Raw genomic sequence first — 25,694 nt, forward strand, 5'->3', positions numbered from 1 at the left:
ATTCAATTGACCACATAAACTAACTGAAAGAAAAAAAGCAAAACAAAAGGAAACAAAGAAAAAGCAAAAAACATGATCATTAAACTGGATCAGGATATGGACTTTAAGAAGCAATCCCTTAATGATAAAACTTCTCCAGAGATTGGCATAGAGATTATATGGCTAAATATAATAATGGTAATATAGAAGAATCCCGCATCAAGATCAACTTAAATGGGGAGAAACTCAAAGCCAGTATACAAAAGCAAAGGTAAGTCAAGGTTTCTCATTCTCTTAAGTAGACGCAATACAAGAATTGAAGTCTTAATTAGAACAATAAGGCAACTGGCAATTAAGAGGGCAAATACAGTAAAGTTGAAAGAATTTTTATTTGCAGATAGATAATACACATGAATTAGGTGGAAAACTTTACATGTCAGTTAATGCATATGTTAGGTCAGCTATTCTGTTCAGTCCAATGCAAACAGGTTTCTCCAAAGAAAGTCAGGTAGGCTCTGCTTCAGGCCAGTTGAATGCCAGTTCCAAGACATCAGACAAGAATAAGACAACATCAACAGGATAGATGTCAGGTAGAATGTCCAAGACCCTAGTGCTGCCCTTTCCCTACACACCATTTTGAAATATTACAGCTGTATGAAATCCATAGCCATCATGCTACCTTGCCCCAGATTCACTGTAAATGTTCCAGCAAAACTGTAATCTAAACAGAAGTCATTGTTAAAAACACTAGTTGTAGCTGTTAGAAGCCAGGTGTCGGTCATATCTGTCAAGCTCCTAAAATATCTTTAGGTGTTTGAGTGAAGGCTCCGAGGAAAAACACTGTATAGAAGCCAGGGAGAGAAATGCTTCCTCCACCAAGTGGGGATGTGACTCCACCATTGACTTCCACTCCAAGGTCTTAGAGACTTCAGAAGCATGAAGTATAATGAAATCCATGACCCTAGTCTTCAGGTGCTCTGTGCTGTGGAGGTCAGCCAGGATCAGAGTTGGTACAGCATTCTTCACACTGAGGTTCCTGCACAGGGAATCCTCACACATGACCTTCAAGTCCTGCAGGTCATACATGTCAGCAGCTGCCAACAAATCAGTGGCCATTGAGTGGCTGTGGAGGTGTGGTGCCTTCCCTGTGTAAATGAAGGCCATCATTTCCTTAAAGACTTGCAGGTGAATGTCATGGATCTCAACGCGGTTTTTTAGGCTCTCCAGCATTTCATGTTCAAACATGGCTCTGAAAACTGGAGAGCGAGCTGCTAGAATGGCCTTGTGAGCCCTGAATTCCTGGCCAGCTACCACCAGGCTGCAGTCTGTGAAGAGGGAATTTTCCCACAGCTCTCCTATGTCATCAGCCAACTTCTGCCTTGGATCCTTGTTTGCAGGTGTCATGTTATGTCCAGGCGTGCTAAAGGAGGGTCCTACTATGGACACCTTACAACACAGGATGAGCTGGTCTTCAGGGAGAAGCCAATGCCTAAGGGAGAGGAGGAAATCTCGAAGGATGAACTTTCTCAATCCCCATTGTTGTTTTGGACTAAAGCTTAAAATATTTGGGATCTCTTTGATTTGATGTTTCTCTCCTTGGGCATTTATGATCCAGAACTGCACCTTTGCCAAAACTGGGCTCTTTGGACAACTGTACAAACCCACGGAAACAGACAAGTAATCTTTGCTTTCTTCATCAACACCATTTGGGAATATTCTCAAAAACCATTGTACTTCTTCATTGCCCTCTAATGAGAACACTGGGCTTGTAATATTTTCCCGAATTCCATCCATGCAAAATGAAAAGTTGCTAATGGTCCACTTGTAGCAGAATCTCTGAACACTGATATGTGTGTAGCCACAGATCTTGGCTTCCAGGTCCCCTGACATGTCTTCTGGAGGTAGTTTGGAGGTTAAAGTTGATCTGAAAGAAAGTAATAGAATTTACTCTTTCCTCTGTAAGATACAATTATAGATATAATTTAGACAGATTTAGATAGATAGATTTAGATTTTATTTTCATTTTCTGCTAAATTTCCCCTGTTATACACTTGGAAATGTCTATTTCTATGTAGGTTCTGTAGGTTTTCATATTTGTTCTACCAAAGATAAAACAGACCACTATGACTGTTAAATATCTCTCTCTCTCTCTCTCTCTCTCTCTCTCTCTCTCTCTCTCTCCCTCTCCCTCACCCTCTCCCTCCCCCACCCTCTCTCTCTGTCTCTCCTTGTTTGTTTGTGTCTGTATGTCTCTTCCTTTCTGTGTTCCTGTCTCTCTCAGTCTACACTACCCCCACCCAAACCTACTGTGGTTCTGAATATCTCTGTGTATGTTTATTGAATCTTAGGTCAATGTTAACTGGTTTTGACTATTGTATCCAACTTTGGAACTGTTTGGAAATGTGTAAACACTATCATTTCAACTGTGTTGTACTAATCAGGGTCCTCTACTAAACATAAGGGATAAATTTCTCTATATAAATAGAAAGTGGTTGTATGAGAAAAATCTGTAGGCAGAAGTCAAACTAATATAAAATTGGCTAATGTCAATACTTACTTATTCCACAAGGTTTGAAGTCTCAGGTCCTCTTCAGAATTAAAAAGAATCCTGCAGAAGCAGGTTCAGATGCCAGTGAAGAAATGAGCTTGCTAGTAAAATGAGAGCAAGCAGGCAGACTCACAGCTTCCTCCTTCTATGTACTTTTATGGGCCTGCAATAGAAGTAGGGCCCAGTTAATGGTGTATCTTCTAGACTCAGATTAAAGGTGTGTTTTTCTACCAAAAGAGTCTGTAGATGAACTGGATTTATCTACTTCAACTTAAGCCAAAACCTGTTAAAAGGCATCCCCTCCAGCTTTATAGGTTATTTAAGTCCACAGTTAGTCTAAACAGGAAGACATTTGGTACTCCTTCACCACCAAAATGATGTTTCATGACTGTGGTGCATTGGGGTGGTGAGAGGGGTGGGGGTGCCTGAGCTAGAAAAGAAAATAAAGACCCTGCTATGAGTTTTGTCAGATAGGCTCCTGTCTGTTATTTGGGGGAAGGGAGTGGTGAAGGACTCTGCAAGGATAAACTGGAATGGGGTAACATTTGGGATGTAAAAAATTAAATAAATAATGAAGGAAAAGAAACCTGTACAGAGAGAAAAGTGAGAGGGGATGCAGTTTTTCCAGGAGAGTTTTTCGGAGGCAGGTTGAAGAGAGAGAAATGGAGACACAGGGAAAGACAGAATGATTCAGAGAACAAGAAAGGAGTCAGAAGACTACAACAGTTGGTGAAAGTTAGTATGAGGCAAAGAAGAGCAGCTCAGGAAAAACTGAAATAATTCAGATTGAATCAGGTACAATGGAGAAGAGTTTTAAACTACCCATCCAGACCTCAGAAAAAAACTAAATAGGAGTGACTTATTCACCTATAAGTTTCAGAGGCTAAATTTTCTCTAGGCCTAGAATAGACTAAGAGTCTAGAAGCTTCAAGCTCTAAGCCTAGGTCGACAGGTAGAGGGAGAAAGCCTCAGAGATGACAATAAATACAGATAATAATTGGTATTTTTACTATAAAAACACTAGAAAGTCTTTAGCAGCTCTAAACCAGATGTGACAGCTGAGCTGCTCTGAGAACAGGTCAAACAGTCTGCTCTGCATTCAGCAATAGAGGATGAATGACCACAGGGAAAGGAAAGACCACTTATCCTTCAAAGAACACATGTCCATTTATCTCTTTGTGTTTTTCTCTTTTCATTTATTTATTTATTTTTATTTATCTATTTATTTTTTTTTTGCTGATACACAGCCATTTCTGCCAATTTCAAGATATAACAAAGCTGTGACTTTCCTTCAGACAGAGGTGTAGCTACAGCACTATCTTCATTAAGGGCAGTCCACTGAGTGACTGCCATCTTTGTTGCGGGCAGGTAAAGTTTTCCTATGCTATTGTTTCAGCACCATCTTAGCTAAGGCAGATCATATGACTGGTTGTAGCTTCAGTGCCATCTTAGTTAATGACAATGGCCATCTACCATATTTGCTATACGCACTTACTTAAACACTGCTTCCTTACATTAGAACAGCCTTAGAATCTCTAATTTCTATCCTGACTTGGGAAATCTTTATTTAATATTAATTTAAAGATTTACAGCAGTAAAAACTTAAAGATCACAGCATTAATGATTGCATAACTCATATGTTTAATAGATATTCACTATCAATCTTTTCAGAAATCTGCTAAATGTAACCTTACATGTTTAAAGTTATTAGGACAGAGAAGCCCATGCATAGCAGTTACAGCTGCCCCACCCGCAACCACCAAGGGCTCTGAGAAGAAATAGGCATCCTCACAAGACTGCCTAGATTGTGGTATGAGAACCACTGAGAAACAGTGCTCAGTTGCCTTGCTGCTGCCAGATATTAGCCTACGCTGCTGTCAAACTGAGGATACAAGAGAGTTAAATGTCTCATATTGCCTAGGACAGGATGAGTCATTTTTTCCAAAGTTCCTGCTCCACAGGAAAAATCTTCTCATCTTCTGGGCCTAATGACCGCACTAACTCTGGCAGAGTTGTGATGGAGACCACAGGGACCTGGGAAAACTGTCTATGTAGTAGACTATTGACCAACCTCTGACATTTTAATTAATGACATCTAGATTAAAATTCATGTTTTACACCCATAAGGAAGGGGAGGGGGGAGAGGGATGTTTGCCCGGAAACCGGGAAAGGGAATAACACTTGAAATGTATATAAGAAATACTCAAGTTAAGAAAAAAAAAAAAGAAAAGGAAAAAAAAAAAAAAAAGCACGCTTGCTCCAGCTGGGCTCTGGGATCAGCATCTGCTTGCCTGCCATCTAAAATTCATGTTTTTCAACTTTCTGACTGCATTTGTAGCTAAGCTAACTACGACTAGAAAACATACGTCTACTTCCTTAGCCAAGGTAATCTACCACCTTATTACCTCAGTAGTCATTCATTAACTAGTTAAGACTACCAGATTTCAGAAAGGCTTGCATGAGTCACAGGCTTCAGGACAACGGATACGCATATTCAGATATACTCATGCTAAACTATATGATCAATTATCTTCAAAATGTTGTCAAATATTCAAGGTCCTTTAATTTTCTTTTCAATACATACCTAAAAATATTTCCCATTATACTAAATTTATATACATTCAGTCTCCCAGACAGAAGTAAAAGCCCTTCTTGCTTCTTTCTGTTCCTGGAAAGGTTTTGTCATCCCTAAGTTCATCTTAAAGACTACTCACTCTGTTAACGAATCTATCTATCTCTTCTGTAATCATATAAGCTCCAAGAAACACAATAAGACCTATATCCCACAAACCAATTAGACTGCATCTGCATAAGTAACCTGTCAATCAGAGCCTAATTCCCATTGTAACCTATTCCAGAGGGTGAGATTCCTCTCCTGTTCCCTGGGATTGGTATGTTCCTCATCCAAACCAACAAGAACTAAGGGTTTCAAATGTACAGCTAAGAAAAATTCTTTTCTCCCAAATACACTTAACTTTAGTCTATACTATATATAATCTACTACTATTACTATTGAATCCACCTCCACACCCCAGCCTCCCACACATCATGTTTCAAAATCTTGTCAGGTTCAAGAATTTACTCATAATCAATATTCATGACAGTTCTAGAGGAGCAAGCTACATGCTCCAATCTACTTTCACAGATACAGACTCTTCAAATGGACCTGCTCCTAGTACCTATAGATGGTTCCACAGACCCTTGATAGCAAGGAAACACTCAACTCTCCTAAGACTGGATCAACAACATCCACATTTTCTTTGGTTTCCCAGACACATATCATCCCAAAGTCAGCAAGAAGTAGTTAAAGATCGTGATGAACCTATTCCTGTTCCACCATAGTCTCTATCAAATTATTCCTCTAATTTTAAATTAATTCATAATGATGGAATTTTAGCATTCCTCCTAGGCTCCACCTAACAATAACCTGGCAAAAGACAGATACACATGACTCACTATAAAAAGGCTGCTAGCCCCCTTCCTACTCTCGCATTCTCCTACTCCTAATCTCCCTGATTCTTTAACCCCTTTCTCTTTCTTTTTCCCCCTTTCCCCATTCCCCCTCTTTCTCCATGTGTTCCTGGCTGGAAACTCTGTTTCTTTTTCTCTCTCTTTTTGTCTTCCTCCCTCTCTGACTCACACAGTCTCCTCATATGTATGTATATAAAAGTATTTGTGTATCCATCTACCTACTGATCTATCATCTATCTGTACTATCTATATTAAAAATAAACGACATCTAAACCATATAATAAACTATATTCTATACAATGGCTGGTAACCTTGGGGGAAAGGATACTTCAGGATGGGCCTGAAAGTGCAACCCTCCAACCCACACAATACCTAGTTCTAACAAATCTACCCTGGCTCTATTTTCATAAAACAAAACAGTTGTAATGCCGACCTATCAATGGGTTTCAAAAATGTTCTACATTCTGATTTCAAATTTGTTATGTTAGTCAGAGGCCTCTAGAGGATGTACAGAATAAGTTTGTCTGTATGAATAGAAACTGGATATATGAGAAAAATTTAAGGGTGAGGTCCAGCTACCCAACAATGGCTAAAGCCAGTACTTACCTAGTCAACAAGGTTTGAAGTATCAGGTCTTCTTCTTCAATATATAATAGAATTCTGAAGAAGTGGGCTCTAATGCTGGTGAGGAAATGGACTGCTAGTAAGATGAAAGCACTCAGGCAAAGACAGAAGGCTTCCTTCTTCCAAGTGCTTATATAGGCTTCCAGCTAAGGTGTGGCCCAGTCCTGTAGTCCCAAAATCTGGATTAAAGGTGGGTAAGTTTCTGACTCAGCTTTCAGATTAAAGGCGTGTTTTTCTAGCGAGTCTCTATTTGAACCATCTATATGTATTTGAACTTATGAAAAAAATTAAAAGTTATGTATGCAAACTAGTTTTTGACTTGAATTAATTCCAGAGTTATTCCAGATTGGAATATGAGTAGCCATGACCAGTGTACTTCGGGAACTGTGGTCAATCTTCCATAAATGAATGGAATTTTCTGCAGAGCTACTATGTACACTTGTGCTGGTATTACAATAATTCCTTCCACAAACATCATCAGAGACAGGATCTGAACTTGTTAGAAGTCTGAGTGTTCACAAAAGGGAGAGCAGGTGGAAGAACTCTTCTATGGTGGGCATAAAGCAGACCCTCAAACCTCTGATAGTGGCTTTCTTCTATCATGTAGTCCAATAAGACCCACAGACCTTGTGGTGACTCCCCCAAATTTGTTTGTGGGGGTTGTAATTCCCTCTGAAGAATTCCTACTTAAAAATCCTTTCCAAGATTTACTTAAGGGTGTCATTAGGAATATCCTAATTGGTTTTCAGTTCAATCACTTTAACTATCAGGATTCACCTCATTAGTACTTCATAGTCTACATCCTCTACAGGTGAGTTCTGACTTCTTCAGACTTGGACTGCAGTGCTTGCTTTGTTGGTCCTGAGAAGGGAGAGAGTATTCTGTTTGCCAAGGGCTGCAGCGCATATTGAACAGATATCAAATATTGAAGTTTGTGATGTTTGCATTTATGTAAAGTGACATGTTAAATTCTATCTAAGTCTCTCATCTATCTACTTTGTCATGTCTTAGGAAGAATCCATGGCAGAGAAGACACAGAAAAATATTCAGTGATTCAATCACTTCTGCAGCTCCTCGATCTCCTGTATATCTTGCTCCAAGTTTCTTTATCTCTCAATACTAGATAAATCAATCAATTGATTTTCAGTAGTTATTCCTACATTAGACTTATTGAAAACTATGAACATCAGCGACTCTGTATCTGGTGTTTTGGGGGCCTCAATAAGAGGATACCCAGATAGATATCTAACATTGGAGATGATGGTAGATGATCACTGTGCAACCTCCCCTTTGCAGGAAAGATGCTCTAAATTGTTCCTTTCTTAGCTCTCAGGAGTAGGCTCCTGTAGGGTGGAAGTGTGACCCCCTGGGCATGAATCATGGGCTTTGCTAATGAAATCTCTGTCAAAGGGTAAGATAGGGGTAATGTATTTGTAGGGCAGTGAATGGGAGGAGTGATTTACTAGAGATCTGCCAGAAACAAAAGGATTTTGTACCACACAGTAGGAAGACAGGTTATAATGGTAGTAATTATCCTCATACCAAAGAATGCAACTAGTTAATATAAAAATCCAAACTGATTGTATGAGGACCAGCACACTCAATTAGCTTCTACCCCTGAGATCTAGTAGACACTGGATCAACAACCAGGCAGTAAACAGTAGCTGAGATGAGGCCTCCAACTCATGTACAGTACGGGACTCCTGAGTCTGGGTTCATTCACAGAAAACAAACATAACCCTCAAGAGACTGGAGGCCCCAGGAAGGTTAGAGTTCTGGTAGAGTGGATGAGATGGGGACAACTTTGTGGAGATTGGAGGGTGTGGAATAATGGAGGGCTGGGAGTTATGGGATGTGGAACCCTGGATAGGAGGGTGGATCAGGACTGGAATAAAATCTGGAAATTAAAAATAAATAACTAAATAAGAATATTGGGAAATATTTAAAAAACAGAAAATGTACATAGAAAGCTCAAGTGAGAGGTAGACAAAGCAGTAGAGAGAGAGACAGAGAGAGAGAGAAAGAGAGAGAGAGAGAGAGAGAGAATGAGGAAGAGAGAAACAAAGATGCACAGAGAGATAAAGAGAGACACAGTGACACTACACAGACACGAGTTGTGGCTGGCACACGTCCACACTCCTAGAAAGAGGAGAATCTGGTGATGTCTTTCACAGTCTCTAGAAACTGGTATCTAAACTGAATAGGCTTTAACCATACTTACCTCTAGAGGTTTCAGACCAGGCAGCAGTCAAATACTATCCTGTAAAAGTCACTTTTATTTGCACATATTATTTGTCATCTTTGAGACTTTTTGCCTTGGTCTGCTGACATAGGACTGGTCCTGGAAGGTTCTAGCCTCTGTCCAATGAAACTAGGCTGAGAATGTTCTCAGCTTCTGATATTTATGGCTGAATAAGCTCACCACTTTCTAGTGATTTCTGATCTCTGGCTGCCTGATTTCATTTGTTCTGGCTTCAAACTTCCCTCCACTGTAACTGATTCATTTTGGCTTTTCTCAGCTTCCTGTGAATTGCTCATTTGGTCTCATACTAACTTTGGAAATCAGTTCTAATCTTTTGTCTCCACCTCACTCTCTGATTTGTTCTGTCTTTACCTGTGTCTCTCTTGTACTCTCTTCAACCTCTCTCTGTACCATTGTCCCATTAAAACTGGACTCTCTATCCTTTACTCATAGCACTGACTTCTTGAATAGCTTCCCTTCCTATATCTTCTTGTCAAAGTTGGGCACATCCTTTTCTGTCTAATACCTCTCTGATTTTTCACTTTCCATTCACACTGGTGCTTCTTTCTACAAACTAACTTTACCTTCAGTGTTTGGAACTAATGGTGGTTACTAAGGGTTTGTCTGTATTACAACCAGAGGGATGAAAGTTGTCTCCCAAAGCTGAGCCACTTCACAACTAAAAATTTTATTTATATCAATGGAGTTTTGAGTTCTTTGTGTAGGCATTTTGGGGTTGAGGATTTACTGTTATAAATCTGACTAATAAATTACAAGCTGGTGAAGATTTGATTATATGGGGTCACAGGTACTTGTACAGACTGGCAACCGGCTTTCTGGTGGCTAGTCAAAGCTTTTGTTTGTTTGTTCGCTTGTTGTTTTTTTTTTTTTTTCAGGAAGTAAGACAATTATGATCAAGTATGCTGTAACAGTTTCCTTTTTTGTGGTAGAGGTGCCAGGCTCCTTGTAAGTGTTTTAGGAAAAAAATGGATCAAACAAAATCTTCCCAATCTGGAACTCAGGTTGAGCACACTCTCGAATCCCTTGTTCACTGCCCTCTCTTCCTTGCTCTGAAGGGGTTAGATCCTAGCATCACAAAGTGAAGTTTCTAGAATTACTGTGGAGCCTCCACAAATCTTGTTTAGGAGTCTCCTGAGTCTTGAACATGAATTCATTTTCTATGGTATTTTCATATTTATTGATTGTTTTCTCTTATATATTACACCTTAGCAAGAGTTTCTCCTCCCTCATTTCCTCCATATAGAACCCCAACCCCAATATTCCCTCTTTCACATCAACTCCTTTGGTTCCTTCCAAAAGAGAGCAGGCCTCCCAAGGATGTCAACCAAACAGGACAGGTTACATTAAGCCTGGCACATGCCATCATACTGAGGTGGGACACTGCAAATCAGTAGGATGAAAGAGGTCCCAAAAGCAGGCAAAACAGTGAGAGACACATACCTGGTGATTATAAAAAAAACAGTCCATGCTATATCCTGCTGCCAACAACAGTGATCTTTTCTGCCCCCTTGGTTCCCATGGCTAGAAGGGTTCAGAAATGCGCAGATCTTCTCAGGCCACCCTGGAGAAAGAGGGCTGTTGCTGGAATAAGTCCTCATAACCCCAAAGAATCAAATATACAGAGTCTTGTAATTTATCAGCCAGATTTATTTCAGTAAATCCTCAACTCCGATAAAGCCCAAACAAAGAACTGAAAACTCAATAAATATAAATACAAGCTGCATACCCAGATGGGGCAAATGTACCCTACATTGCTCTACTGCTCTTCGAAAGCAACTTGGGGTTCTTTCAGGCCATGCGGTTCTGGTTAAACATTTCTGTCAATATCCTGTCTCATCTCCCCCTCTATCTACCTCTGTCTCTCCCTTCTCTGAAACTTCAGCTCTGCTCCCTCCTCCCACTCCCAAATCACAGCCTGTAGCCTTTTCTGACTAATTAAGATTTTACCTGACTACACCTGAATAGAGGCACTCTTGAGAAATCAGAACATATACACAGCAATCCACAATAGAGACAGGCTGTCTTCCCATTGTTATGAATCCCAACAGAACACCAAGCTACTCAACTATAAAATATATACACAGGGCATGTCTGAACCCATTGAGGCTCCCTGATTTTATGTTAAGGCTTTATGAGCTCCATGGGACTAGGTTACATCAGTTGATTGTTTGAGTCCTGAGCTTGTGGTGTCCTTGACACTTCTGCCTTCTGCACTCCTTCTTCCCCCTCTTTTGCAGGATTCTCTGACTTCTGCATAATAGTTGGTTTTAGGTTTCTTCCTTTACTCCAATCTATTGGTGGATGAAAACTCTCTGGTAACAGTTATGCTATGAACAACAATGCCAAGAAACCAGAGCTTCCAGGGACTAAGCCACTACCTAAAGACTATATATGGACTGACCCTGGACTCTGACCCCATAGGTAGCAATGAATATCCTAGTAAGAGCACCAGTGGAAGGGGAAGCCCTGGGTCCTGCTAAGACTGAACCCCCAGTGAACTAGACTATGGGGGGAGGGCGGCAATGGGGGGAGGGTTGGGAGGGGAACACCCATAAGGAAGGGGAGGGGGGAGGGGGATTTGCCCGGAAAACGGGAAAGGGAATAACACTTGAAATGTATATAAGAAATACTCAAGTTAATAAAAAAAAAATAGTTGGTTTTAGGTTTCTTCCTTTACTCCAATCTATTGCTGGATGAAAACTCTCTGGTGACAGTTATGCTAGACTCCTTTCTACAAGTATAGCAGAGGGTCATTAGGCACAGCTCCATTGACTTTTTCCCCAGTTGTATTTGACTCTACCTAACATCTCTGGATTATCCATCCTCTGGGTCCTGGCCCTCCAGGCACTGCCAGGTAGGTATGGGCTCCTGCTTGAGGCATGGGCTCAGGTTGTACCAGTCACTTGGTATCCACACTCACAATTTCTGTGTGATCATTATCCTGGGACACCATCTATATGGAATAGACTCTAGGTTGAAGTTTGAGTAGCTGCATTGGTGTTCCAATTCCGTCCACTAGATGCCAGGCCTGGTTACAGAAAATGGCCAGTTCAGGCTTCAAATCCCTACTAAGGGTCTTTGCTAGGATTGCTCTTGTAGATTCCAGGGAGTTTCTATTGCACTGGATTTCTTTCCTCACCCCTGAAATGATTCTAAATTCTACCGATGTCTCCCAGTACTCTCTGCTTCCATAATGTTCCCTCATCTTTGCTTTATCCATCCCCACCTGCCCACTGTCCCCAGGGAATCTATGCTGTTGTCCCTCCCTGGAGAGGTCCCTGCATTCCACACTTGAGCTCTCTTGGTATTGATCCCATGGGTCTGTTGTATGATTGTTCTGTGCATTACAGCTAATAACCAATTTCAAGTGAATTCATTTCTGTGTGAATTTCTGGGACTGGATTACCTCACTAAGGCAAAAGTATATTTCAATCCATTTGCCTGCAAAATTCATGATGTTATTTTTTATATCAACCTTGTAATGCTCTATTGAGTAAATGTGCAATTTTCCCTATCCATCCTTCTTTTGAGTGTCATGTAGGTTTCCAGTTTCTAGGTATTATGATTAAAACAGCTATGAACATATTTAAGCAAATGACCTTGTGATAGGATAGAATGTCATTTGGCTATATGTCCTGGAGATGGATTCCCAGTTATCTGACAAACGGTCATAGTGATTGTCATAGTGTCTGTGCATGTTACCATTTCTACCAGCACTTACTCCATAACCTTAACTGCATGAGCTCTCACTTGTGTTTTTGAACTTAGCCATTCGGAGAAGTATCAGATGGATTTTTAGAGTCATTCTGATTTGCATTTTTCTGAGAACCAAGGATGTTAAACATTTGCTTAAATGCTTATTAGATATTTCAGATTCCTCTGTTCAGAATTTTCTATTCATATCTGTACCTTATATTTAGTTGGTTTATTTGGTTTGATAGTGTCTATTCTTGAGATGTTTATATATTTTGTAAATTAGTCTGCTCTCAGACGTTCGGTTGGTGAAACGTTTGCATTTCAATAAGCTGGCATCTTGTCCTATTAACACTGTGAAAATCTCTCATAGAAGCATTTCAGTTCCATGAAGTCCCACTTATTAATTCTTGCTCTCGGTGCCTGGGCTTTTGTTGTTGTGCTAAGCAAGCTATCTAAGCAAGTTCCAATGCTCTCATGGTTATTCCTGTAAACATTTCAATAGAGGAACTGAAAACATACTTCTCTTGACACCCAAACAGGTCAATATTACTAAACGTTACAGGAGTGCATTGGTACAACTGAGTGTGGGTAAACGAAGAAAAGATGGGGCAGGAGAAGAGACTTCTGTATCAGAAACACCAAGTGTTTAGATATGCATCTAAAAGAGGAAATTGTGCTCCCTCTTTGGGGTGCTTCAGAACTCTCAGAATTCATTTGTCATGTTTCCATGCCAAATGAGCTTCTGCTGAGAGTAACAGAAGATGTGGAATCAGAACTAAGCACATATGTTGCTGTAGTTAGGAATATTTGATGCTATTCAGGAGAACACAGGTTTTCTTTCTAGTAAAATTAAAAAAAAAAAGCTCCTGAATTCCATCTAGATGCCAGCCTCATGGAATCTATCACTCCCTTCTTATTTCTACAGGTAACACACATCCACGTATTGCACACATACATATGCAGAATCAACACCCTAAATATGAAATGAACTAATTTTCCAAAACAGTGACTGAGACAATGAATATTGAAAGGAGGGAGACTAGGTTTTCATCACAGTTGGAAGAAACAGCCAAGAAAATCAGGAGCCAGCTTCTGTACTTTAATTTTGTCAGGTATTTTTAAATGTGTCCTTATATATAGTTACTGCTAATATTAATGAATATGACTGTCCCTAGTCATATTACACTAAAACTAAACCAGAGGGTGCTACTTAGAAACATTATTGTCTCATTATGAACGTTCTCAAATCCTCATTGGCCCATACTTCTTTTTTCATTTTAATTAGACATAGATGATCTATGTAATAAGAATACAGCTCCACTTCCCTACTTTTACTTCCTTCTTAATTTCCCTCTCACATGGATCCTCCCTTTCTGTCTCTCAGAAGAGGAAAGGCTACTATGAAATTACAATAAACGACTTTGCCATGCTGTTTCTATTACTATAGCTCTGTACCTCAAAATATGGAAGGTGAGAGCTCCTGTAGTTCTTTATTGTTCACATTTGTTTTATCTTCCCTGGGTTTTCTCCTGTTTTCTTAGGAAGGTGAGAACTGTGCTTTCAACTTATTTGAACTATAACATTGTATTTAGTGAGAAATTGCATGGAATCTGTAGATTGTTGTGGCAAGGTGGCCAGTTTTGCTGTGTTAATCCTACTGATTCATGAATGTGGGAGATCTTTTCATCTGAGATGTTCTTCAATTTGTCTCTTCAAAGACTTGAAGCTTTGACCATGTAAGTCCTTCATTTGTTTGGTCACAGTTAGTTAGAGATATTCTATTGTGTCTGAGGCTATTTCTTTCTCAGGCTGTTTGCCCTTTCTCTAAAAGGGGACTGCTAAGTTTCTTTATTTGTAGTTAACGTTGTATCCAGCTCCTTTTCTGAAACTGTATTTTAGCTGTAGGAATTCTCCAGTAGAGTTTTAGGGTCAGAGATGTTTCTTTTCCTCCCCCCCCCCATCTTTATTAACTTGAGTATTGCTTATTTACATTTCGATTGTTATTCCCCTTCCTGTTTTCAGGGCCAACATCCACCTAACACCTTCCCCTCCCCTTTTTTATGGGTGTTCCCCTCCCCATTCTCCCCCCATTACCACCCTCCCCCCAACAATCACATTCACTGGGGGTTCAGTCCTGGCAGGACCAAGGGCTTCCCCTTCCACTGGTGCTCTTACTAGGCTATTCATTGCTACTCTTGTATCATCTGCAAACAACGTTTTAATTTCTTCCTTTCTGAATTGTGTCCCCTTAGTCTCCTTCACTTTTCTTACTGTTCTACATAAGACATCAAGTATTATATTAAATAAATATGGAGAAAGTCGAAAATCTTGACTTCATTTTGATTTTACTGTAATTGTTTTGAATCTCACCATTTAACCTGATGCTGTTTATGGTTATGGTCTAAACTGTGCTCTTATTTTTAGCTATGTCCCTTGTATCCCTAATCTCTCTAGGACTTGTGTTAGTTATCACGGGGTGCTGATTTTTGTCAAAGGCTTGTCCACATGTAATTAGATCGTCATGTGGCTATTTCTTTCAGTTCTTTTATATGGTAGATTGCATGTATTGAATTTTGTCTGTAGAACCATCCCTGCATCTCCGGGATGAAATTTTCTTTATCCTCGTAAATAATTATCTTGATGTGGTTTTGGATTTGGTTTGCAAATACTCTACTGCTTGTTTTTGCATCTGTGTTCATAAAGGAAATAGGTTTGTAATCTTGCTTTTCTGGGTCATTGTGTGATTTGAGTATCTAGGTAACTGTGGCCCTCTAGAATGCATTGTCAATTGTTTCCTCTACTTCCATTTTGTGAACTCATTTGAGGAGTACTGATGTTAGCTCCTCTTTGATATTCTGGTAGAATTCTGTCCTAAAGTCATCTTAACCTGAGACTTTTTTTTTCTTGTGGAGAAGTGATTTATAATGGCAGGTTCTATTTCACTAGGGGATATAAGTCTCTTGTTTTTCCTTCTTAAAAATTTTGTATTAGTTATATTTCTTTACTTACATTTCAAATGTTATTCACCTTCCTGGTTTCCTGTCCCCCTCCCCCTACCCCTCCCCCACGATCCTGATTTTACTGTGGTAAGTGGGACCTATTGAGGAATTTAATCCTATCTTTTAGACATTTCACTTTAGTGGAGTACAGGCTTTTAAATATGTCCAAGGGATTCTCTGGATTTCTCCAACGTTTAGTTAATTTGGATTAGGAATTGCTGATCTTACTGATTTTCTCAAAGAACCAAGTCTTTGTTTTATTTTTCTTTTTTATATGTCTGTGATGTGTTTTCACAATATTCAGCCTCCGTACCCCTCTCTTATCCCCCTTCATTCTCCCTGTAACGGTTCCCTTCCTAATGTCTCCCCGATTGTTCAGTATGTATGTGTGTGGGGGGGCGGTATGCAGAGTGCATAATGTGTAATGACCAATTCATGGTAACTCGGATTCCTATATTTTTAATTTCTAACATTTGTAATCTCAGCCTCTCTACTTGTTTTTTTAAATTACACTTATTTTTATTGAATATTTTTATTTATGTTATTCCCTTTCCCAGTTTCCCAGCTGTAGGCCCCCCTCTCCAATCCCCCTTCTCTTTCTTCTATGAGGGTGTTTCCTTCCCCAATCATGCCCCTGTCCGACCTGCTCCTTACATTCCCCTGTCCTGTTGGAGTCCAGCCTTGACAGAACCAAGGGCTTCTTCTCTGATTGGTAACCAACAAGACCATCCTCTGCTCCATATGCAGCTGGAGCCATGGGTCTGTCCTTTGTACTCTTTGGGGAGTGGATTTCTTCCTCAGAGACAGTTGTTTTATTGATAATTTGTACTGTTTCGACTTTATTGACTTCAACCTTAAGTTTGACTACTTCTTTCTGCCTACTCCTTTGGATTTGTTTCCTTTTTTTTGTTTGTTTGTTTGTTTTAGTTTTTTTCACATTTCTATCTAGAGCTTTCCGGAGTGCTCTTATGTTTCTAGTATGATATCTCTCCACTTTTTAATTAGTCACTTATTGCTATGAACTTTCCACTTATATCTACACTCACTGTGTCACATAAATTTGGGAATGATGTATATCCATTTTCTCTTAATTCTAGAAAGATCTGATTTTTCTTTAAGGGCCTCTATCATTTTCATAAGGCTGGTCTAAGGTCTTGTCCCATTCTTTAGCTATGTTGGAATATTCAGTGTCAGCTATGGTAGGGTTGCTGGGTTCCAATGGGTACATGCTGTCCTGGATGTTATTGGTTGTGCTCTTGACGCTGACATCGATGCACCTGAGGCTGTGAAGATTATAGGTCTGGGTGATGAGATCTGATTTTGTATCTCCAGGATGAGTATTTTGTTCTTCCTCTCTACTTCCTGGATTTTAGGAGGATGTGGTGGCTTTCTGGTGCATTGTAGAGAACTTTGTATGCACCTGTTCTCATGGCCTGCGCTGCTTGAATGTTTCCAGCCTATGCCTGCTGGCATCAGAGACTGTGATCATGGGGTCAGTAGGAGGAGGTAAGGTTGGAGATCTTTGTGATCCATGTGAACCCATCTAACATAGCAGGGAAATGGAGACTGCAGTGGGTTTTATTCTACAGAGCTGGGGATGGGACTCATGGTTTGTGTTTGGAGAAGTAGAAAAAATTCTATGGATCCAACATTGCCCTACATGTAGCCCTGGCAGTAGTGACCTTTGAAATAAGCAGGAATGGGAGCTGTGGTTGTATGGTGGGACAAAGCAACAAGATGGGAGAGGGAGAACACAAAGGGAAGCTCTTTAGGATCCACTGATGATAGGAAAGGATGGGGCAGGTAGAAAGCCACAGGGGTTTGATGCATACTAGGAGGCGAGACTGTGGTATAGCATCTATGGGAACTGAGGCAGAAATGAATATTGGTAAGCAGCCTGCCAGGTTTAAAAACTCTCAAGTTAAACTAAGTTTAACGAAATAGAATTAACATTTGATCTAGCCAACATTGATATAATTTTTAAAACAGTAAACATGGGCCCATATTCTAATCTTCTAGCTTTTAACCTAGAAGATGTAATTGTAGGCTGTAATATATGAACATGTAAACAAGATGAGGAACTAAGTGTCTTCCTAAGGGTACAGCTCTATGACTTTATAAAAAATTCCTGACCTTTCAACAGTTTGTATTTGAAGGGAAATAAGCTTGTGTCCTGTAGGATTCTGGGGTCTTGCTGGTTGACACCCACAACTGTAGCAAACACTGTTTTCATTGCCAACACATTTATTATTTTTGTCCGGTGTTTGAATAATATATAAATGAAACATCAATGGACTCCTGTATGTTGGGATTCTTCTCTACACTGGGGTGTGAGATTCACACAGGCTGAGTTGTGGGGAGGGCCTTTCTCCATCCTTGAAGTAAGGAACACATTCATTAAGTTGGCAGCAAATAGAGGCTTCTGCTCACAGGCACCTGGCTTGATTGTACTTCAGTGGTGTGGTAAGTGTGAGGGACACGCAGGGGAGGGTCCTCCTTGCTTTTTCATTTACTCATTTATGTTGCAGATATCCTAGGACTGGAAACATTAGGGCCAGAGCATCCTGAATTATTCAAGTTGGAGGGACTTCCAAAAAAGTAATTTTGTCAACTCAGACTTTTTCCAGACCAGACAACGGAAAACTTCATTTCTCCACAGGGTCACCAGTGACTGGTTCTGACAGATTTTAAGGATAATTTTGATAGATGATTAACTTGTGATTTTCATTTCCCTGTTGTTTTGTGTCACTGAAAGGACTTGTATTGCTGTGAGAAACACTATGACCTGAAAGAATTTAATCAGCCTACACGTTCACATTGCTGTTAATCCCTGAAGGAAATCAGGACTAGAATTCATGCAGGAAGCAGGAACTGATGCAGAAGACATGGAGAAATGTTACTTATTGCCTTGCTTCTCCTCGCATGCTCAGCTTGCTCTCTTATGGAACCCAAGACTTCCAGAACAGGGAACATACCATGCACAATGGTCTGGCCCTCCCCCATCAGTCAATATAGAAAATGCCTTGCAGCTGGATTTCCTGGAGGCATTTTCTCAATTAAGGTTCCCTTCAATCAGATACCTCTAGTTTGTGTTCTTAGTTAATATAAGACAGGCCAGCATGTGTAGTAAAGCTGGAGATCCCTTGACTTTACTATGAATCATGTGCACATTCTCCTTGATGATGATGGGCCTGCTCAACAGTTGTAATAATTGATCAATCTGTTTTTGTTGTTTCTCTTATTTAATATTTGGTTGGCTGTTTTTGTTTTGTTTTTTAGATATTAATTTGCTTAAGAAGAATGACACCAATTCAAATAAACTAGTTTCCCATGGCAGCCTTACTCACCGTGTATTCCATGCCACCACTTCAGTTTAGGTCCTTCTGCTTCTACCTCTTGACTATAATTTTCAGAAGACACCTCTAACTTCAGATTCAGAGTTGATCTTTTGGGGAGTTATATATAAGGGTGCGGATATTCATGTGGAATTTGTGAGTTTGTTTTTGTTTTGGAGAGAGAGAATCAACATATATGTGACAGACACATCTATCAAATACCCAGGAGCCGACTTTATGAATTTTCCAATGCAGGCCCCTCAGAATATACACCTTTTCTGCATATAGAGAAAACAGAGATTTTCATCACTTCTAGGCAGAATTTTGAATCATTGTTCACAATGACCTTCTTGTATACAAGCAATTTCCTCTGACAATCACAAGACAATTGTGAACTAAAACATTAATCACTCCACATATAACCACAGACTAATTTCAGGTTGATATTCTCTCTCTCTCTCTCTCTCTCTCTCTCTCTCTCTCTCTCTCTCTCATTTGAAACATAGTATCTTTATATAGCCTGGGCTGTTTTGAACTCACTCTATAGAGCATGCTGATTTAAAAATAACACAGAGATGTTCCTACCACTCCCCCTGAGGTCTGGAATTTAAATGTTTAACTTCTTAATTCATTAGGCACAATATTAAGAATGGGAAAGGGTATGAAAAATGAAAAATATATAATGTAAAAGTATGTTATATGTATGGAATGTACATAGATGTCGTGCAGCAAGTGGGCACTATCAGTGCAGAGACAGAGGAAGAGGAATAGGTGTCCTGTAGCCTGGGCTGTACACAGAGCTCAACCACAACAGTAAGAGATGGAAGGAAAATCAATGCATATCTTCCCACCCCAAAATTTGTTTGATATGATTATTTCCTCTGGCAAATGCAGAAGGAGATCTTTCTCATGCTCCCTTCATCTCCTTATATGTATACATTCTCAGTTTGTTACTGTTGTAACATCTTTCTGCACTCCAGGCTAGCCTTCATCCTCCTATCCTATCTCTGTCTCCCAGGAAGGATTAGTCATGAATACCACACACCCTGACTCAGTGACCCCATTAAAGAATGCCCCAGAGAACAATCAATGCAAATGTTCAGTGTGCCTCTGGCATCCTCTGCTTGGTCTCCAGGCAATTTTTTTCTGTAATCGATCCACATATACAGGCAGGATAGTTGCATCTGTGTGTTTAGCAGGAGGTAGAATCGGGGACCTCAACATGCTGGGCAAGTTCCCTAACATTGAACTAAATTCTCACACTTCATAACGTTATTACTCTTATGATTTCTTTTAAAAGCAGTGTACAGCAAATCAGTAGGCAACATTAAATAAAATGGAGAGAAAATTAAAGCAATCTCACTAAAATTTGCTGCATTCTGGCTGTGTCTCTCAGGAGAGATCTACATGCGGTTCCTGTTGGCCTGAACTTCTTTACTTCATCCATCTTATCGAATTGGATGGCTGTATATGTATGGGCCTTGTAGGGCAGGCTCTGAAAGGGTGTTCCTTCTGCCTCTGTTCTAAATTTGCCTACCTATTCCATGCTAAGGGTACTCTTGTTCCCCTTTTAAGGAATGAGTGAAACATTCCCATTTTGGACATCCTTCTTGAGCTTCATGTGTTCGGTGCATCTAGGGTAATTCGAGGATTAGGGCTAATGGCCACTCGTCAATGAGTGCATACCATGTGTGTTTTTCTGTGATTGGGTTACCTCACTCAGGAAGATATTTTCCAATTCCATCCATTTGCCTATGAATTTCATAAAGTCATTGTTTTTGATAGCTGAGTAATATTCCATTGTGTAGAAATCCACATATTCTGTATCCATTCTTCTGTTGAAGGGCATCTGGGTTCTTTCCAGCTTCTGGCTATTATAAATAAGGCTGCTATGAACAGAGTGGAGCATGTGTCTTTGTTACATGTTGGGGCCTCTTTTGGATGCCCAAGAGAGGTATAGCTGGGTCCTCAGGTAGTTCAATGTCCAATTTTTTGAGGAACCTCCAGACTGATTTCCAGAATGGTGTACCAGTCTGCAATCCCACCAACAATGGAGGAGTGTTCCTCGTTCTCCACATCCTCACCAGCATTTGCTGTCACCTGAGTTTTTGATCTTAGCCATTCTCAGTGGTGTCAGGTGAAATCTCAGGGTTGTTTTGATTTGCATTTCCCTTATGACTAAAGATGTTGAACATTTCTTTAGATGTTTCTCAGCCATTCAGTATTCCTCAGCTGTGAATACTTTGTTTAGCTCTGAACCCCATTTTTAATAGGGTTATTTGTCTCCCTGCAGTCTACCTTCTTGAGTTCTTTGAATATTTGGATATAAGCCCTCTATCTATTGTAGGATTGGTAAAGATCTTTTCCCAATCTGTTGGTTGCCGTTTTGTCCTAACCACAGTGTCGCTTGCCCTACAGAAGCTTTGCAGTTTTATGAGATCCCATTTGTCCATTCTTGATCTTAGAGCATAAGCCATTGGTGTTTTGTTCAGGAAATTTTTTCCAGTGCCCATGTGTTCAAGATGCTTCCCCACTTTTTCCTCTATTAGATTGAGTGTATCTGGTTTGATGTGGACGTCCTTGATCTACTTGGACTTAAACTTTGTACAGGGTGATAAGCATGGATCGATCTGCATTCTTCTACATGTTGACCTCCAGTTCAACCAGCACCATTTGCTGAAAATGCTATCTTTTTTCCATTGGATGGTTTTGGCTCCTTTGTCAAAATTAAGTGACCATAGGTGGATGGGTTCATTTCTGGGTCTTCAATTCTATTCCACTGGTCTATCTGTCTGTCTCTGTTCCAATACCATGCAGTTTTTATCACTATTGCTCTGTAATACTGCTTGAGTTCAGGGATAGAGATTTCCCCTGAAGTCCTTTTCTTCTTGAGGATAGTTTTAGCTATCCTGGGTTTTTTGTTATTCCAGATGAATTTGCAAAGCATTCTCTCTAACTCTCTGAAGAATTGGATTGGTATTTTGCTGAGGATTGCATTGAATCTGTAGCTTGCTCTTGGTAAAATGGCCATTTTTACTATATTAATCCTGCCAATCCATGAGCATGGGAGATCTTTCCATCTTCTGAGGTCTTCTTCAATTTCTTTCTTCAGAGACTTGAAGTTCTTATTGTTCTCCGGATTCACCACAGGAAGGGGTGGGAGGCTCTTTCTGAGAACAGTTTTTTTTGTTTTGTTTTGTTTTGTCTTAATTAACGTAATCAGAATCTTGATCACCAAAACTTATTTCATATCACTTGGATATCCTGATGTCAGATGTATCTCTCAGAAAAGTCACAAGTTTGTCATAGGCATCCTGACCACCAGATGTATTTCTCAAAACCTTGTTTTTATAATTTTGTTTCTCATATCTATGAAACTTTCTTTTTTCAAAAGTCGATTTTATTCTATATTAGAATGGATACTCCAGCTTGCTCCTTCAGACCAATTGATTGGAAAGTGGTTTTCCAGGCTTTTACTCTGAGGTAGTATCTGTCTTTTTCTCTGAGGTGTGTTTCTTGTAGGCAGCAAAATGCTGGGCCCTCTCTACATATCCAGTCTGTTAATCCGTGTCTTTTTATTGGGGAATTGAGTCCATTGTTTTGAGAGATATAAAGGAATGGTGACTGTTGCTTCTGTTATTTTGAAATTTGGAGGTAGGATTATGTTTGTGTGTTCCTCTCCTTTTGGTTTGGTTCCTAAAAGATTACTTTCTTGCTTTTTCTATGGCATAGCTTGCCTCCCTCTTTTGGGCTTTGCCATTTATTATCCTTTGTAGCGCTGTATTTGTAGAAAGATATTGTGTAAATTTGGTTTTCTCATATAGTATCTTGGTTTCTCCATATATACTAATTTGAGAGTTTTGCTGGATAAAATAGCCTGGGCTAGCATTTGTGTTCTATTAGGGTCTGTGTGACACCTGTCCAGGATCCTCTGGCTTTCATAGTCTCTGGTGAGAAATCTGGTGTAATTCTGATAGGTCTGCCTTTATGTTACTTGACCTTTTTCCTTTACTGCTTTTAATATTCTTTCTTTGTTTTGCGCATTTGGTGTTTTGACTATTATGTGGTGTGAGGAGTTTCTATTCGGGTCCAATCTATTTGGACTTCTGTAGGCTTCTTGTACGTTTATGGGCATCTTTCTTTTTAGGTTAGGGAAATTTTCTTCTATGATTTTGTTGAAGATATTTAATAGCCCTTTAAGTTGGGAGTCTTCACTCTCTTCTATACCTATTATCCTTAGGGTTGATCTTCTCATTCTGTCCTGGATTTCCTGTATGTTTTTGGGCTAGGAGCTTTTTCCATTTTACATTATCTTCGACAGTTGTGTCGATGTTTTCTATGGTATCTTCTGTTCCTGAGATCTCTCTTCAATCTCTTGTATTCTGCTTGTGATGTTCTCATCTATGACTCCTAATCTCTTCCCTAGGTTTTCTATCTCCATGGTTGTCTGCCTTTATACTTTCTTTATTGCTTCTATTTCCATTTTTAAATCCTGGATGTTTTTGGTCAATTCCTTGTCCTGTTTCGTTTTTTTTCCCCAGTATCTTTAAGGGATTTTTGTGTTTCCTCTTTAAGGGCTTCTAGTTGTTTGCGTTGTCCTGTATTTCCTTTAAGGAGTTATTTATGACCTTCTTAAGTCCTCCATCACCATGATAGAATGTTATTTTAAATCTAGATCTTGCTTTTCTGGTGTGTTTGAATATCCAGTATTTGCTTTGATTGGAGAATTGGGCTCTGATGATGCCAAGTAATCTTGGTTTCTGTTGCTTTCTGTTGCCCCTGTACCCATGTTTTTTATTTGAAATTGGCCCCAGTGCTTGTTTCAAGAATTTTGTGGCCTATGTCCACCAAAACTGTCTGGCTTTCCCCTCCTCCTTTAGGTTTAACCAGGGCATGGAATGTAGCTGAACCACAAGGCTCTCAGTCATATATTCTTCCTATTTAAAGTTGTAGGAAGTTGCTTACCAACAAAACCATCCAGGCACTGAAGTTCCTGACAGATATCAGGTGCAGTTTTTTTTTAAAATGCCATACTTCCCACTGACAATGTTCTCTTGTTTCTGGGTCCAAAAGAATGTAGGTTTTATAGTCTTCAAAAAATTCTTTTTAGATATTCTCTAGGACTCTCATTATTTCACCTATCTACCTTAGATAAATTTATAGGCCAAATTGATAGAAGCTTCTCTGAGGCTCACCCAACAGAATCTGAAGGTAGACACATATCCTCTCCCTATCTTCAACAGCCTTACAATACCAGTTGGGAATGTTCAAAGTAAAGGCTGTACCTGTGTGAGCACTCCATTACCCCTAGAACCAATTTCTAAGCTTCTCCCACAATTCTCTTACATTCTTCAGTTGTGAAAAAGAACATGAAGCAGTTGTTGACAGTCATCACAGACGGGTTTATGAGTCAACATGATTGAATCTAAAAGACCTAGGAGATCTGAGGGTCTTTTTGAAAATGGAGGGAGGGGTCTATAACTTCCAATTATAAAGGTCATTACTGGCCAATGGTACATAGGACATAACTGTCTCCCCTCTACATCTGGGTGTTCAGAAGAGGAGAGGAGTATGGTCATAATAGAGTCAATACCTCTGTGCAAAATAGTCTGAATGTCAGTTGGACTCAGATTAGGTGAGGGCAACAATACTCATCAAAGGAAAAAGGCCCAAGATGCCATTTCAATCTTACTATGTGTGCACCAAATCAAAGGCATGTAAGTATAGCAGCAGCCATTAAAAGTCTCACCGTCACGAAGCAAAGAAGTGCAGGACGACAGGAGCCGGATGTAGATCTCTCCTGAGAGACACAGCCAGAATACAGCAAATACAGAGGCGAATGCCAGCAGCAAACCACTGAATTGAGAATAGGACCCCCGTTGAAGGAATCAGAGAAAGAACTGGAAGAGCTCGAAGGGGCTGGAGACCCCTTATGAACAACAATGCCAAGCAACCAGAGCTTCCAGGGACTAGGCCACTACCTAAAGACTATACATGGACTGACCCTGGACTCTGACCTCATAGGTAGCAATGAATATCCTAGTAAGAGCACCAGTGGAAGGGGAAGCCTTGGGTCCTGCTAAGACTGAACCCCCAGTGAACTAGATTGTTGGGGGTGGGCGGCAATGGGGGGAGGATGGGGAGGGGAACACCCATAAAGAAGGGGAGGTGGAGGGATTAGGGGGATGTTTGCCCGGAAACCGGAAAAGGGAATAACACTCGAAATGTAAATAAGAAACACTCGAGTTAATAAAAAAAAAAAAAAAAAGTCTCGCCATCAAAAAAAAAATGCCCAGAACCAGATAGTTTTCACACAAAATTCTACCATTCTAAGAGGAGTTATGGCCTATACTCCTCAAATCATTCCATGAAACAAAAATAGAAGGAATATTTCCCACTCTATTTTATGAGAGATTACAGTTACCCTGATATCTAAAACAAACATCAATTTCCCTTATGGACTCTGATACAAACATAATCATTAAATAATTAAAAACATATTCCAAGAACACATTAAAAATATCATGTACAAAACCAAAGGAGGCTTTGTCTCAGGTGAATAGGGGTGCTTCGATATACAAAAATCAAACTTTAATTGACCATATAAACCAACTGACAGAAAAAACAGCAAATCAAATGCAAACAAAAAAAGCAAAAAACATGCTCATTAAACTGGATCCAGGAAAGGTCTTTAAGAAGCGAACCGTTAATGATAAAAGTTCTTCAGAGATTGCCACACAGATGATAGAGCTAAATATAATAATGGTAATATAGAAGAA

At 39.8% G+C, this 25,694-nt stretch overlaps 1 protein-coding gene across 1 annotated transcript; it reads right to left on the bottom strand.

Annotated features, from left to right (window-relative positions):
• Positions 1-774: 774 nt before the first annotated feature.
• On the bottom strand, positions 775-1,869 carry Tdpoz1-ps13 (TD and POZ domain containing 1, pseudogene 13). Its single transcript, XM_087643894.1, has one exon. The coding sequence runs from the start codon at positions 1,867-1,869 to the stop codon at positions 775-777; it is 1,095 nt and encodes a 364-aa protein (XP_087500020.1).
• Between the last annotated feature and the right edge of the window lie 23,825 nt (positions 1,870-25,694).

This window comes from Rattus norvegicus, chromosome 2 (assembly GCF_021556685.1).
Source record: "Rattus norvegicus strain SHRSP/BbbUtx chromosome 2, alternate assembly SHRSP_T2T, whole genome shotgun sequence".
In the NCBI taxonomy this organism is placed as follows: Eukaryota; Metazoa; Chordata; class Mammalia; order Rodentia; family Muridae; genus Rattus; species Rattus norvegicus.